We start from the raw sequence: 14,456 nt of genomic DNA, 5'->3' as shown, positions 1-14,456 counted from the left end.
TCCCATTTAATCCTCACAACAGCCCTGAAAGGTGGGTGCTATTATTATTCCCCTTTGCCAGATGAGGAAATTGAGGCAAACAGAAGGTAAATTGACTTACCCAGGGTCACACAGCTACAGAGTGTCCGAGATTGAAACTGAACTCAGATTTTGCTTACTTCAGGCCCGGGGTTCTCTGCACTGTACCACCTAGCTGCTTCTTATGTTAATTTACCTGATTTCTTTATTTTCCCCTCTATTACAAATTGCTGCTGGGCATAGTGGCACCCTTATAATCCCTGATAGGGGATTATAAATAAATCTACTATAATAAATAAATAATAAATAAATCTACTATGTGATACTCACAAGAAAAATAAATGAATACAGTATGCATCTTATAATTAAAACATTAAAATGAGTAGTTATAGAAATTTTTGTACCATAGAAAATTTCAAACTAAAACCTTAAAGATATTCCATGTAAGAAAATATTTAGAATTATAACTAAGAACAGGTATAAAACAAGGGTAACCACTTTCACCACTATAATATTATATCAGATGTAATAAAAATTTGGTTGTTTTGGTTTTTGAGACCCATAGTCCCATTTTGCCCAAGCTAGAAGTACAGCGTCCACTCACAGGTCTGACTCTATTGTTGATTGACACAGAAACTTTGGCCTGGTGCATTTCTGAGCAGGATCATTTGCCCTCTTTTTAGGCAGCCTGCTCTTCCTCCTGCTATTGGTGCTGTACTTAGTACAGACATTAAATAATGCTTCTCAGAACTCCTGAACTCAATAAATCCATCATCAGCACCAGCCTCCCTGCGCCACCTAGCTGCCCCTGTGTTGTTTTTTTTTAATTTGGAAAAAATCACCCATAACTGACTGTTGACTCATATTTCTTGCGAAACTGGCTTACTCAAATAATCCTTTTTTTTTGTTCTAATAGTCTCAGTAATGTAAATAGTCATCTTTTCACAGAACCTTAAAATTTTATTAGCTCATAGTTGTGTGCAATATCTCTGATGATATTCCAAATTCTTTTGTGCTTGTCATGATCCTTTTTATTCTTTAATTTGTTTTCACATTCCTTCTTTGGATTAAACTTGTTAGTGGTCTCACCTTTTAAGATAATGTTTGTTCATTTTGTTATTAATTTAATATTTTATTTCTATTTTTATCTTCATTCTCTCATTTTAAATTTTCTTTTGCACTGTTATGTTGTTCCTTACTTTCGTCTTTATGTCTCTCATTAACATAGACAGCTAGTACTACAAATTTGCCTCAAAGAATAGTTTTGGTTCTATCTTAGAAATTTTGATAAATGGTATGACCATTGCAATTTTAAATATTCTTTTAATTTTCTAATTTCTTTTTTAGCTATGTGATGGAAATATTTTAGTCTCCATGGAGTCTCATTTTAAAAAATTCATGTTATTTCTAGCTTCTTATAATGAAATGTTTCTATCTCCTATTGTTACATTCTTATTTATTGCTTCTTAAGTTGTTAGTCTCTTTTATTATTTTAATTTTTGATATCTATTCAAATATTGATGTCATTATAATGATGTAAATTTATTAAGGTTCCTTTCATCACTGTATAATACCTTTTTGTGTCCTTGATGTTTTCCAGTTTGAATTCAACTTTATCAGATATTACTCTCCTTTTAAAAAAAACCTGTAGTTATATATATTTTAATCTTTGTATATATTTTTGCATTGAATGTTCTGTCTTTAGGCAACACTTTAATGTATTTCATTTTTAGACCATCTCATAACTCTTTTCCTTTTAATAGGATAAACCAGACCATTCATAGTTTTTAAATTTGATTTGCCTCCTGGAATTTTTGTTCTTAATATGATCTAAGAGGTAAAACCATCTTTTTTTTTTTCTCCCTTATAACTACTTCTGCGAGAGGCATCATGGGTTAGCGATAGAAAATCAAGGTTTGGAGTTATGATGATCTGTGTCTGAACAACTAATCGGCAATCAATTATTTAATATTTATTAAGCACTTATCTTCCAAGCACTGTGCTAATGATTGAGTATATGAATAAAAAGTGAAAACAGTCCCTGGCCTCCATGGGCCTACTGCCCGAATGGGGCAGATAATGTAATACTATACAAAAACAATTATATACAAAATATTTATAGGGTAGATCTAAGTTATCTTTAAAGGTTTCTAACTACTGGACTCAAATGAAAGAAACAGCACATACTCTACATTAATCAACACATATTAGATATACACAAATCAGATAAAAGCCAACCTTAGAAGGTACTAGTTACTGGGGAATGGGGGCATGCCTCCTGCACAAGGTGGCATTGAGCAGAGGCCTGAAGGTATTGAGCAATACTGAGAAGCTGAGGTGAGGAGAGAGAGCATTCTCACCATGGAGGCAGCTGGTGCTGCACAGATACACAGGAGAAGGAATATTTTGTATGAGAACAGTAAATTGGCCAGTATGATGTAAGGGAATAATGTATATGATTAAAAAGACAAAGAAGGTTAAGGTTAGGTATGCCAAACTGGGCAATTCATATTTCACCCTAGAGGTGAAAAGAAGCCCATTAGAGTTTCCTCAGTAGGGAAGTGATAAGTATGACCTACCCTTTGAGAAAATCATTTTGGAAGTTGTGTAGAGGATAGACTGGAAGGGGGAGAGACTTGAGGTAGGAAAATCAATTAGGAGACTACTGCAATGGTACCCATGAGAGGCAATCAGGGCCTGAACTAGGATGGTGGCTATGTGAATGGAGAAAGGGGACACTGACAAGAGAAGAGAAATAAAAACTGCTTAGTGATTGGCCATTGGAGGTGAGTGAGAATGAGAAGTCTAGGATGACACTGTAAGAAAATAATTATTAATAATGGATTTCTTGGGGGAGGCCCAGAGATCACTTTCCCAGTCCTTTCTCTCCACCCTAGCCCCTCCAGATATTCCAGTTCTCCCTGAAAAACTTCAATCTCATCTAAGACAAACCCAAGGGAACAAAAGGAATTGAGACAGATTATTTTGTCTAGATTACTGAAGGACAGATGGGATTAAACCACACCTAGATAATGGACTTTGTCTTCTGCATCCTTTTCCCTGATGTCATCTCTACAATTCATTTTAATGTAGACCACATTCAAGTCATGTCAACCAACAGAATTGAATGATGCTAACCAATTAGCTTTGATCAATGTAGAATGATCTGCCTCTATCAGAAGAGGATAAAAAAGCCTTTGGAGGACACCACAAAAAATTTTCTGGGTCTTATAGGGTTTCTGGGGCATCTTGTGAGTTTCTCTTGGTTCTCTGAGACCACATGGTTTCTGTCTCTCTGGGAGACAGCATGGATCTTTTGGGGTTTTTCTTCTGCAAATGCTAACTGGAATGTTGAAGCTCTTTCTCTGCTTTCTCTACCATGTGGCCTGAGACCATGAGAAGTTAGGGAGACATGTGGTCAATCCTTTACTGGTATAATATTGATAAATTAATAATATGCTTACCCCAAACTGGTGACTATAGCTAGAGTAATTAATTAAACACACACAGGCACACACAACAGAAAAGTTGTGAACAGAGGTAACCAAATGGATACTGGTGCTCACGACAACAATAGGAAAGTATGGAAGAGAGGTGAGTTTGGGGAGGAAAGTTAATTAGAGTTCAGTTTTGGTCATGGTATTTTTGAGATGCCTATGGGACACAAGAATGAAATTTCTACTAGGCAGTTGGTGAAATGAGACTGGAGATCCAGGGAGAAACTAGGACTAGATTTCTAAATCTGGGAGTCATCTACATAGAGATACTAATTGAAGAAAGCCACGAGAATGGATCAGATCATCAAGTGAGAGATTAAAGAAAGAAGAGAGAGCCTAGAAAAGACTCATTATTTATGGCCCACAGTCTGGGTCATAAATAATGATCTATCAAGGAAGACTAGGGACAGCTAAGTGGTATAACTGATAGAGCACTGGCCCTGAAGTTGGGAGGATCTGAGTTCAACCTGAGAATGATGGCAAGGTTAAAGATCTGGCCATCTCTGTCCAGAGCTGGGAGGGAAGGAAAGAGCAGATCATACAAGCTGAAAAGATGGACAAGCTAACAAGCTGGGGTATTTAAGGGAACATTAACATACATAAAACAGTCTCTTAGCATGAGAGCAGGACTCAGAATAGTGAAAGAGACCGACCTATTTAGAAAGGAGGCAGACAGGCCTGGGTATTAGAAGATAGCAGCCACAAGGATCTGTATCGAGTGATAAGGAGAGATTGCCAAGTAATGGTGGCATGGTGAGAACCTGAAAGTGGCAACAGAGGACAAGCAGTATCGAGAGGGTCAGTCATCAAGGAGATGTGAATGAAGGGACAAGCAGTACTAGAAAGGATGGCTAGGGATGCAACATCATCCAGAGGGAGCCTCTGCAGCATATCAGGAGGTGTCTGACTCTGGGAAAGTCATTTAACATCTTGCTCCTCTAGAGCAGGGCTTCTTAAACTTTTTCCACTCACTACCCCTTCTCACCCAAGACATTTTTACTGATCCCGGGTGTATAGGTATATGAAATTGGTATACATAACTTTTTTTTGTTTTTTGTTTTTTGTTTGTTTGTTTGTTTTGTTTGTTTTTTGTTTGTTTTTGTTTTGTGGGGCAATGAGGGTTAAGTGACTTGCCCAGGGTCACACAGCCAGTGTCAAGTGTCTGAGGCTGGATTTGAACTCAGGTCCTCCTGAATCCAAGGCCAGTGCTTTATCCACTGCGCCACCTAGCTGCCCCCAATATACATAACTTTTTACTGTTGCCAAATTTTTCTTGACCCCTACATGGGGTCATGACCCATAGTTTAAGAAGCTTTGCTCTACAGTATCATTCTCCAAGACTGTAAATGACATACTAGCCGCCTGTTTGTTTTAGTATCAGGACTTTTTTTATTGGGCAGGGCAATGAGGGTTAAGTGACTTGTAAATAAATCTAGAAATAAATCTTAACTTTCTTTTCCCCTAATAATTATAATGTACCTAATTATTATCTCAAATCCTAATTTGTTTCTATCTCTAATAAAATCTTACATATTACCCTCTGTAGTCTCAACTAAAGATAATGACAGAATTAGACTACCCTACTATTTAATTAGCAATAAACATCTTATCTCACTGATCTGAAGTTGCACACACACACACACACACACACACACACACTCTATAGTGATCTCTTTAATTGTAAACTTTTTTTCAATAAGTTCCTTTAATTTGACAAGCAGTTTTTGGATCCGATCCTCTCTTCAAGGCCTATGCATATTTTTGTGCAATTTTGCCCTTTTTTTCATTTAATTACTGAAAAACCTGGGGAGAGTCTAATCAGTACTTTATTGTATGTGCCATCCATGGCCCAGGGGCAAATAGGTAATTTATTTTTCTTTCTTGACTATTTAAAAACTATCTTTAACATTCTGAAATTTGATAATTATACCTTTGGGAGACTGGAGTTTTTAATTCCTGCATGTTGAGGCCCTATTAATTTTCTTCGCCTGTGAACTGATTACTGTTTTAGATTCTAGGAAATTTTCTCTAATTATTTCTTCTAATAAGGGCGTGAGGTATAGGCGAGAATGCTGGTATTGGAAACTGCAAAACCTGAATTCAAGCCCTGTCTCTACCACATACTGGTTCTGTGGCTTGTGAGTGAATCACTGAGCCTCTTATGCTTGAGGCAAAGTCCTAAGACTATAACTTGCGGCCAAGGTCCCGGCATGCAATAGGAGAGGGCTTGCTCATCCCGGAGTTCCCTATACACATGAAATCATGGTCTAATCCCTAGATGCTATCCTTAATCAAGAACCATCTTCTTCCTCTGTCTCTTACTCCTGTTCCTGGTACCTTCACAGTCTCTTTTAACAAACGCTTCACGACTGACTAATCTAACAACTCATTCTGTTTTCAAAATCTCTTACTGATTTTACATGATACTTTTTAAGTTCTGGATATTCTGAGCTCCACTTTATTCTCACTGTCTATTGATTTTCCCTCAATTATATTTATTCTTTTTACTTTTTCCAAAAATATCAGATGGTGCTAGGTGTGACCCAATGCAAGTCCTTTAACTGTTTGTTTGCCTCAGTCTCCTCAACCATAAAATGGGGATAATACTAGTACCTACCTCACAGGGTTGTTTGGCGAATTAAAGCAGATAATATTTGTAAAGAGCACTTAGCTCAGTGTCTGACACACAGTAGGCATTAAATGCTTATTCTCTTCCCCCTTCTCTGTTGCTAGAAAGGTTCTACAACTCTCCTTTGCAAGCTCTCGCACTTATGCGCTCTTGCTCTTGCACTCGCTCTTGTGCACATGCTGGCGTGCGCGCTCACTCTCTCTCTCTCTCTCTCTCTCTGCCCCCCCCCCACCGCCCCACCTCCCTTCCCCACTTGCTCTGACCTGGTCTTGGGATGGTGGTTCCTAATCCTGCTCCCTCTTTATCTCTTCACTTTACATTTATTTTTTAATTTGATCTTCACAATAACCCTGGGAAGTAGGCATTATTATCACATCCACTTTATAGATGAGAGCTAATATTTCAACAGTATTTTAAGTGTTTTACCTATATTACCTCATTCTATCCTCACAAGAACCCTAGAAGGTGCTATTATCATCCTCATTTTAGAGGTGAAGAAACTGAGGCAAAGTGAATTCCCATGGGCTATACAGTAAATGTCTGAGGCAGGATTTGAATTCAGGTCTTATTGACTCCAAGTCCAGCCCTCCCTCCAACACTCAGTCCTTTTCTAGTTCCTTAGGGAGTAGCAAAGTGGATACTGCAGCAGTGATAGATTTCAAATTTCTTTTATCCCTCCACCTAGGGGGATTATGATGCTAGGGGACTTCTCCTTAGCTGTCCCCTTCCTCAGCTTGATCCCAGAGCACGATACAGCAGCAACCTTTTGTACAGCCCATCATTCCTCCACCTTAGCTCCAATGCCAGGATGCAGAGACCACTTTGTTCCTCTAGCATCCTCTACTACCCATGATGGGCAGCACAAGCCTCCAGGAACAAGGGCAGAAGTCGGCCTCAGCAACAATGGCAGATTAAGCCATTGCAGGAGTTGCAGCAGCAGCTGAGTTCCTCTTATAATGTCTTTTTTTTTAAAAGGGCTTATTCATGTTCTCTCTCTCTCTCTCTCTCTCTCTCTCTCTCTCTCTCTCTCTCTCTCTCTCTCTCCCTTCTTCCCTCTCCCTCTCCCTCCCTCCCCCTCCCCTTCCCTCTCCTCTCTCTTTCCCTCCCCCCCCCACCCCACATTGGCAGTGGTTATTATTGGAGAAAATGGGATCTTTCATTTGTGACTATTTCGCCATCTTCCAGGAAGTACTCAGAACCTTATTAAATATTTCCTTAAATACTAAAGGTAGGAGCTTATTGAGAAATCGCCGCCGAGGAGGTGTTTTGCTGGAACAGTTTGTATCAGAGAATTTATAAAAGATGCCGGTTGCTAGCAGCAACAGCTTTAATAAATGCATGGGATCATAGTCCTAAATGTGGAAAATTTAGAGTTGGAAGGGATCACTGCTATGACTTACTCCAGCCCCATGATTTTACACATAAAGAAACCAGGACTCCAGAAGATTAAGTAACTCGTAAAAGATCATTCAGTTACTATGCAGCAGAGTCAGATTTTGAATTCAAGACTTCTGGCTCCTTTTTCATTAAATCATGCTAAACTGCATTTAAAATTCAAGTAATACAGACTAGGCAGGTAGCAGATAGAGAAGGTCAAAAAGACAGGAGTTACTTCTTCTCAAAAAGAATAAGGCAACTAAGAAACTTTTAAATTAGAGAAAATGAGTCATAAGGACTTCGACACATGGAACATGGTAATACTGTAAACTCTCAGGCTAGTTGACCTGAGAAATCCTTTCCGGCTCTAACATTCTTATGACTAGGAGTCTGAGATGAAAGAAAGCAGGAAGTATTTCTTAAATGACTGTTATGTTTCCAGAACATAGTTGAACAACATAGCACCATGAAGAGAGAGCTGGCCTCCGTGTCAGGAAAACATGGCTTCAAGTTTTGTCTCTGACACATACTGTGCCTAATATGAACCTGGGCAATTTTTAATATTTCAATGCCCCAGACAAACTTTCTAAGACTAAAAATTTCAGAACGGATGCCAATATGCATTGGTAGAGAGAGTTTCTTTAATGGTAGTGGCCTATAGCAATGAAAGCATAGGTTCAATTCAAGTTTGTAGTACTGTAGGTATTGTGAGAAAAACAAAAGAAACACAGGGGGCTCCAAAAATCTCAGTTCAGATTTAGGCTCTATAAGAATTTAAATTAATAGTTTAATCAGAGAAAACTAGCCTATTTTAACCAACCAAGAAAGCAACATAAAATAGTATGTTAAATGTTATACATTCTATTCATTGGTAAGACTCCAAAAGTGGGATAATTAATTGTGAACAAGTATTTCAAACTTTTTGAAGTTATGGGGCCTTTATATTTTAAAGATAAAGGATGGAACCTTGATCAAGTGGTAAGGTTTTTATGGTGGCTATAACACAAAATGTTAACGAAGCAAAATTTATTCTAGCCTATAACCAACAAGTTATGTTGGGAAGGTGGCAGTGAGGCATGTAGATATTGACTATCATCATTAGTAAATATTAGAGTATTAAAACCGTAGGTAGTGATTGTCAGGATTATTCATGATCTCTTTAAGAACTTTTCTTCTTGGATCTGTTAGAATTTTGTTTTGCAACTATAATCACTTATCATATAATAGTTTTCATTTGTTCCTCTAACTCAATGGAAGGGAGGAAAGGAGGGAGGGAGGGAGGAAGAGGAAGGGAAAAAGGGAGAGAGGGACAGAAGAAATAAAGGAGGGGAAAAGAAAGGAAGGAAGGAGAAGAAAAGAAAAGGAGGAGAGGGAGGGAGAAAGGTGAGGAAAGAAAGATGGAAAAGGGAGGAAAGGAGAGAGGAAGGGATGAGGGAAAGAAAGGAGGAATACAGAGAAGGGGAGGAAAGAAAGAAGGAAAGGCAGGAGGGAGAGAAGAAGGGGAAGGGAAGAAGGGAAGGAATGGAGGAAGAGAAGGAAAGATGGAAAGGGGGGAAGAAGGAAGAAAGAAAGGATTTCTTAAACATCTACTATGTGCCAGACCAGGGGAATCAAATAAGGAAAGGAGGAAATGGGTTTTGGAATGCTGAGGGATAGAGAGATAAAGCTGACTCAATTGGAGAAATTAGCTTCAGGGAAGAATGAAAATTACTACCACTACCACCACCTCCATTACCAAGACTACTACCACTTCTACTACTACACCACCACCACCATCACTACTACCATTACCATTCTTACTACCACTAATACCTCTACTACTAATGGCATTTATATAACACTTTAAAGTTTGCACAGGGCATTACAAATATCTCATTTTATCCTTACAAGTAACTCTGAGAAGCAGGCACTATAATTACTCTTATTTTACAGATATGGAAACTGAGGCAGAGAGGTTGCCCAGTGACTTTCCCGGAGTTACAGAGCTAGAAAGTGTCTGCAGCTGGATTTGAATTAAGGTCGTCTGAGCTCCATGTCTGACACTCTATTTGCTATGTCACCAAATGGCAGAATAGACAGGAGACCAGGCCGTGAAGGTTGTAGAAGCCAAGAAAAGGAGTTTAGACTTGATATACTATGCAATAAATAGATCTATGACCTCATTTATCCTACTAATACAGTTCACAACCTCATAGTGCCTTCCTATCCTGTAGGATTCCTATCCATATCTGTCTGTAAATTCTTTGTAGAAGACCCTTCTAATGCACCGGAGACCTTTTCCTCTGGTTCGCTATTTCAGATGTATCAAGGCAACACCGCAGCAGTCCCTTACTCTTAGTATATGATAACCCTACCTCCTTTTCCAGTTGTACATATCCCTGACAATATCTGTTATGGCAGTTTTCAAAGGCAAGTCATCATTGGTTATAAGCTACAGCCTCCTACTTACAACAACCATGCATCTTTCCATTTTCCTTTGAGTCAAGTGCAATTTTGGTTCTTCTGGGGTCGAGGTGTTCCATGATTCACAGGCATATATAGCATCACCTGGAGAATATTGGTGTTAAAAACATGGGCTTTTGCAGCAGTGAGCAGTTGGTGCCACTTAAAGGACTGTAAAGTTTCCCACATACAATCTAGCCTAATCTCTACTTCTTATTCAATGCTGGGCCCAACTCAAGATCTATTCAAGACATAGAGACTATGTTGAAGCTGCCTGGCTGGCTGCACAATGTAATACTTTTTTTTTTTAAAGTGAGGCAATTGGGGTTAAGTGACTTGTCCAGGGTCACACAGCTAGTACATGTTAAGTGTCTGAGGCCAGATTTGAACTCAGGTACTCTTGACTCCAGAGCTGGTGCTCTATCCACTGCGCCACCTAGCTGTCCCAATGTAATACTTTTAAAAAATTAGTTTCTGTAATACACTTTAAAGCAAACAAAAATTCCACTTTGTTTTCTCAGTGTGGATGATTAGACCAATCCCTTTAGAATTTTATTAGATTTTATTGAGACTTTGTCATGTCTTGGAGCTGGATGAGATTAGATGCCACCTATAAATGAGATCCTTTGTAGAACCTCATTACCAACAATGAAGCCTTCTATGTGGACACTGACAAAGAGAAGAATGACACGACAGGTGTTATTTTAGGAAGATTAGTCTAGAAACAGTAACCTGATACAAAGGACAGGGGGTAGAGTTTCTGAACCAGAAAGACCAGAAATTGTTACTATAGTCCAGGTGTGAGGCAAGGAAAAGAATGGTAATAATAAGGATACAGTAGAAGGGATGAATTCAAGAGACATTTTGAAACAATAGAACTTTGTGAAATACTGGTTATAAGAGATAAAGGAGGAGTCAAACTGGAGCAGCATGGTTAAGTGGAAAGACTATTGGATTTAGAGTCAGAACATCTCAGTGTAAATCCTGGCTTTGCCTATGTAACCTCAGGCAAGTCCCCTCCCCTCTCTAGGGTACAGTTTCTTCATCTGTAAAATAAGGGGGTTAGACTAGATGATCTTTTGAGTACAACTTCCAGTTCTAAATCTACAATCCCATGAGACCAAGGATCCATAGGACAATTCAAAGGTTCAGCTTTAGAAAGGGCACCATAAGAAAATAATCAAAGTGAGGACAAGTTATGGGAAGGATGAAAGTTCATGAGATGACTTTTCTTTGAAATGGCAGGAGAGATAGCTAGGTGGTGCAGTGGATAAAGCACCAGCCCTGGATTCAGAAGGACCTGAGTTCAAATCTGTACTCAGACTTTTGACATGTACTAGCTGTGTAACCCTGGGCAAGTCACTTAACCCTCACTGTGAAAGAAAGAAAAGGAAAGAAAGGAAAGGAAGAAAGAAAAGAAAAGAAAGAAGGAAAGAAAGGAAAGAAAGGAAAGAAAGGAAAGAAAGGAAAGAAAGGAAGAAAGAAAGAAAGAAAGAAAGAAAGAAAGAAAGAAAGAAAGAAAGAAAGAAAGAAAGAAAGAAAGAAAGGAAGGAAGGAAGGAAGGAAGGAAGGAAGGAAGGAAGGAAGGAAGGAAGGAAGGAAGGAAGGAAGGAAGGAAGGAAGAAAGAAAGAAAGAAAGAAAGAAAGAAAGAAAGAAAGAAAGAAAGAAAGAAAGAAAGAAAGAAAGAAAAAGAAAGAAAGAAGGAAAGAAAGAAAGAAAGAAAGAAAGAGAGAGGAGAACTTAAAAACCAAAAGCAATGTGACAGTGAATTGATGGGCAGCAAGTGGAGATAGGCTGAGTTTGAGACAAACCAGTTCTGTTTATTACAAAGATTCCTACTAAGCATGAATAAATTTTAAATTTCAAATCAACTTTAAAATGTTTCAAGATTCCACCAGATTGATAAAAAAATTCCCCATTTTATTTAAGAAAATGCTACTTTAATTAAAAATTTTCCCCTAATATATTTGCTGATAAGTTAAAAGGACAGATTCTTTTTTTTTTCTATAGAAGGTATTATCATAAGAGCTGAAGAAAACATACGGAAAAGAACCTTTTCAAAAATTATTCTCATTCTAAAAATCCATGTTTAAAAAGTACAATTGCCCCAACCTCTTAAGACCCCATCTCAAATGTGTTAATTATCTAATCTTTTCAGTTCTACTCAATGCGCCCCTTAGGTGCCAACATTTTATTTTTTCTCTCATCACTAAGCAGTTCCCACAACTCTGAGCAGAGTCTTCCTTTATTTAACCTTGCAGGATTGCTGGATAATTAATACTATTCAACAAGACTTCCTTTCAGAAATGTCCATGCCTGACCCTTCAAACGACTTTGTTTTTTGTGTTTAAAAAAGAAAAAAAAAGAATAACTCTTTGCCATGCAGCAATGGCTATGAGAATTCCTTTTTTTTAAAGATGTAATTGTAAATGTTAATATATACAGTAATAAGAAGAGTTTATTCTTAAAGACCCTTGTCCAACTAGTGGTTTGTATGTACGCATATATGGGAAATGAACCTCAATTATCATCACTATTCTTCACGCTAACATTTCCAGTGTCATGAGTTTTCTCAGTGCTAACGTTTCATCCTTGGTCTATACACAGTATTCTGAATAGTTATATAACTGATCTGAAATTTACTCTTTTTTTGTTGTTGTTGCCCAGACCTGTGATTTTATCATTACAGGGAAAGCCCATTAGCACTTAACCTCTCGGTGCCTCAAACAACTCGAGTCTGTGACTACTACTCCTGAATTATTGCCAAAAGAGCAGTAGGAAATGGGGGAATTCTTTAAAGGGTTGGGGTTTTTTTTTTAACTGAAAAGATAATCTGGAGTACCCCTACTACCTACCTAACAGGGACAGTGTCTGGAGCTGTGATTTATTTAGTGCAGGGAACCCATGAGTAAGAAACCTTCTACCACCAATGCAAATCAGTACCTCTTCTCCAACTCAAAAGTTAAATGATTTCACTAGAGTAACAGAGTCAGTATGTGTCAGAGATGGAACCCAAGCCTAGGCTCTGAGGCAAGCTCTATATCCATTACAATATCCTGCTTCTGCCAATGCCACCCACGTATATTTCTTAAGTCATAAAGAAAGTTTAGTATTTATAAAGAACAGCTTCAGGTTTTAGTGGATCCTAGATTATTTGACTTCTCCAATCAATAGACCTCATCACATCACTCCCTCCAATACTCTGTCCTTGTTAACCCTACCCACACCTCCTTTTTGCATTTACCTTCTCTTTTACCATTTATTTCCACTATTTGCCTATCAGGAGAATTATAAATTTATAAACGAAGTATTCCTTTTCTATAATCCATCTGCAAAAAACACCACTGTTGTAATCTCATCTAACCTCATCTTTAAAAATATCACTTATGTGAACATTAACTCAATTTCCATATCCTGAATACTAGGTTTAGCCACTCTGGGGTTAGTTTCCCATCTGCCCAGCAAAACAGGGACCTGTGTCAGTGAAGTGGCAGCAGCAAAAGAAACTAGTGGATGTTTCCACCAAGCTATCTTGCTGGAGCCTCTAATAAGTATTATAGAATTAGATTTACTGAGAAGTTAGCAGACAGAAGCAGAAATGCTGTTAATGGGAGAAGCTTAGCTGCTCAAGATCTTTCTATCAGATTGAAATATGTATTTGGCTACTCACATTGCACTGCGTATGATGCAAGAACAACTGCGGAATTAAGAGGGCATGTTAACCTAGGAGGAAAGAAAAATCAAGAAATATAAATTTCAACAATATACTGAATCAAACTAAACAACATATGCAAACACCAATAACTGTGGATGATACTTTTTATTGATTTTTTAAAAGTAATTTCATAAATCATACTGAAGGTCATTTTTGCTATAACTATACTGAAAGAAAATCATTCATCTCAAATAGGTATGTCAATTGCAAGGGTTGTAAAAGTTCTTAATACTAGATATTGGAATTAAAGAGTTTTTAAAGTTAGAAAACACCCCAAAATGCATACATTACCCAGACAAAAAATAAACACTGGATTTTATTTTAGTAAGAGGTGTCAGGTTAAGTTTCATTCACATTACGAAGGTTAACACTTATCTTGAGCACTCATAGTAAGTGTCAAAGGAGCAGCTAAGTGGAGTATTGAGCTTAGAGTCCAGAAGACCCATCTTTCTGGGGTTTTTGGGGGGGTTTTTTTGTTTTTTTTTTTTAGTGAGGCAATTGGGATTAAGTGACATTTCCAGGGTCACACAGCTAGTAAGTGTTAAGTTTCTGAGGCCAGATTTGAACCAAGGTACTCCTGACTCCAGGGCCGGTGCTCTATCCAAGACCCATCTTTCTGAGATCAAATCCAGCCACAGCCACTTCCCCTACTATGAGACCCTAGACAAGCCACTTAACCCTATTTGCATGAGTTCCCTCTTCTGTAAAATGAGCTGGAGAAGGAAATGACAAACTCCTCTAGTGTCTTTGCCAAGAAAACCCCAAAACAAGGTCCTG

General features: G+C 38.1%; 1 protein-coding gene across 3 annotated transcripts in view; it reads right to left on the bottom strand.

Annotated features, from left to right (window-relative positions):
* PTPN3 (protein tyrosine phosphatase non-receptor type 3) overlaps positions 1-14,456 on the bottom strand; it is a 237,245-nt gene that overhangs the window by 117,304 nt on the left and 105,485 nt on the right. For 2 of the 3 annotated variants that reach the window (XM_043979052.1, XM_043979053.1), the window contains one exon: positions 13,635-13,687. The exons of the other annotated variant lie outside the window; for it this stretch is intronic. In XM_043979052.1, the coding sequence (XP_043834987.1) occupies positions 13,635-13,687 (53 nt within the window). The remainder of the gene's footprint in view (positions 1-13,634; positions 13,688-14,456) is intronic. 3 annotated transcript variants of the gene reach the window in all.

This window comes from Dromiciops gliroides, chromosome 1, assembly GCF_019393635.1.
Source record: "Dromiciops gliroides isolate mDroGli1 chromosome 1, mDroGli1.pri, whole genome shotgun sequence".
Taxonomy (NCBI): Eukaryota; Metazoa; Chordata; class Mammalia; order Microbiotheria; family Microbiotheriidae; genus Dromiciops; species Dromiciops gliroides.
The sequence above is the reverse complement of the archived record's forward strand: the minus strand, read 5'-3'. Positions and strand labels throughout refer to the sequence as shown.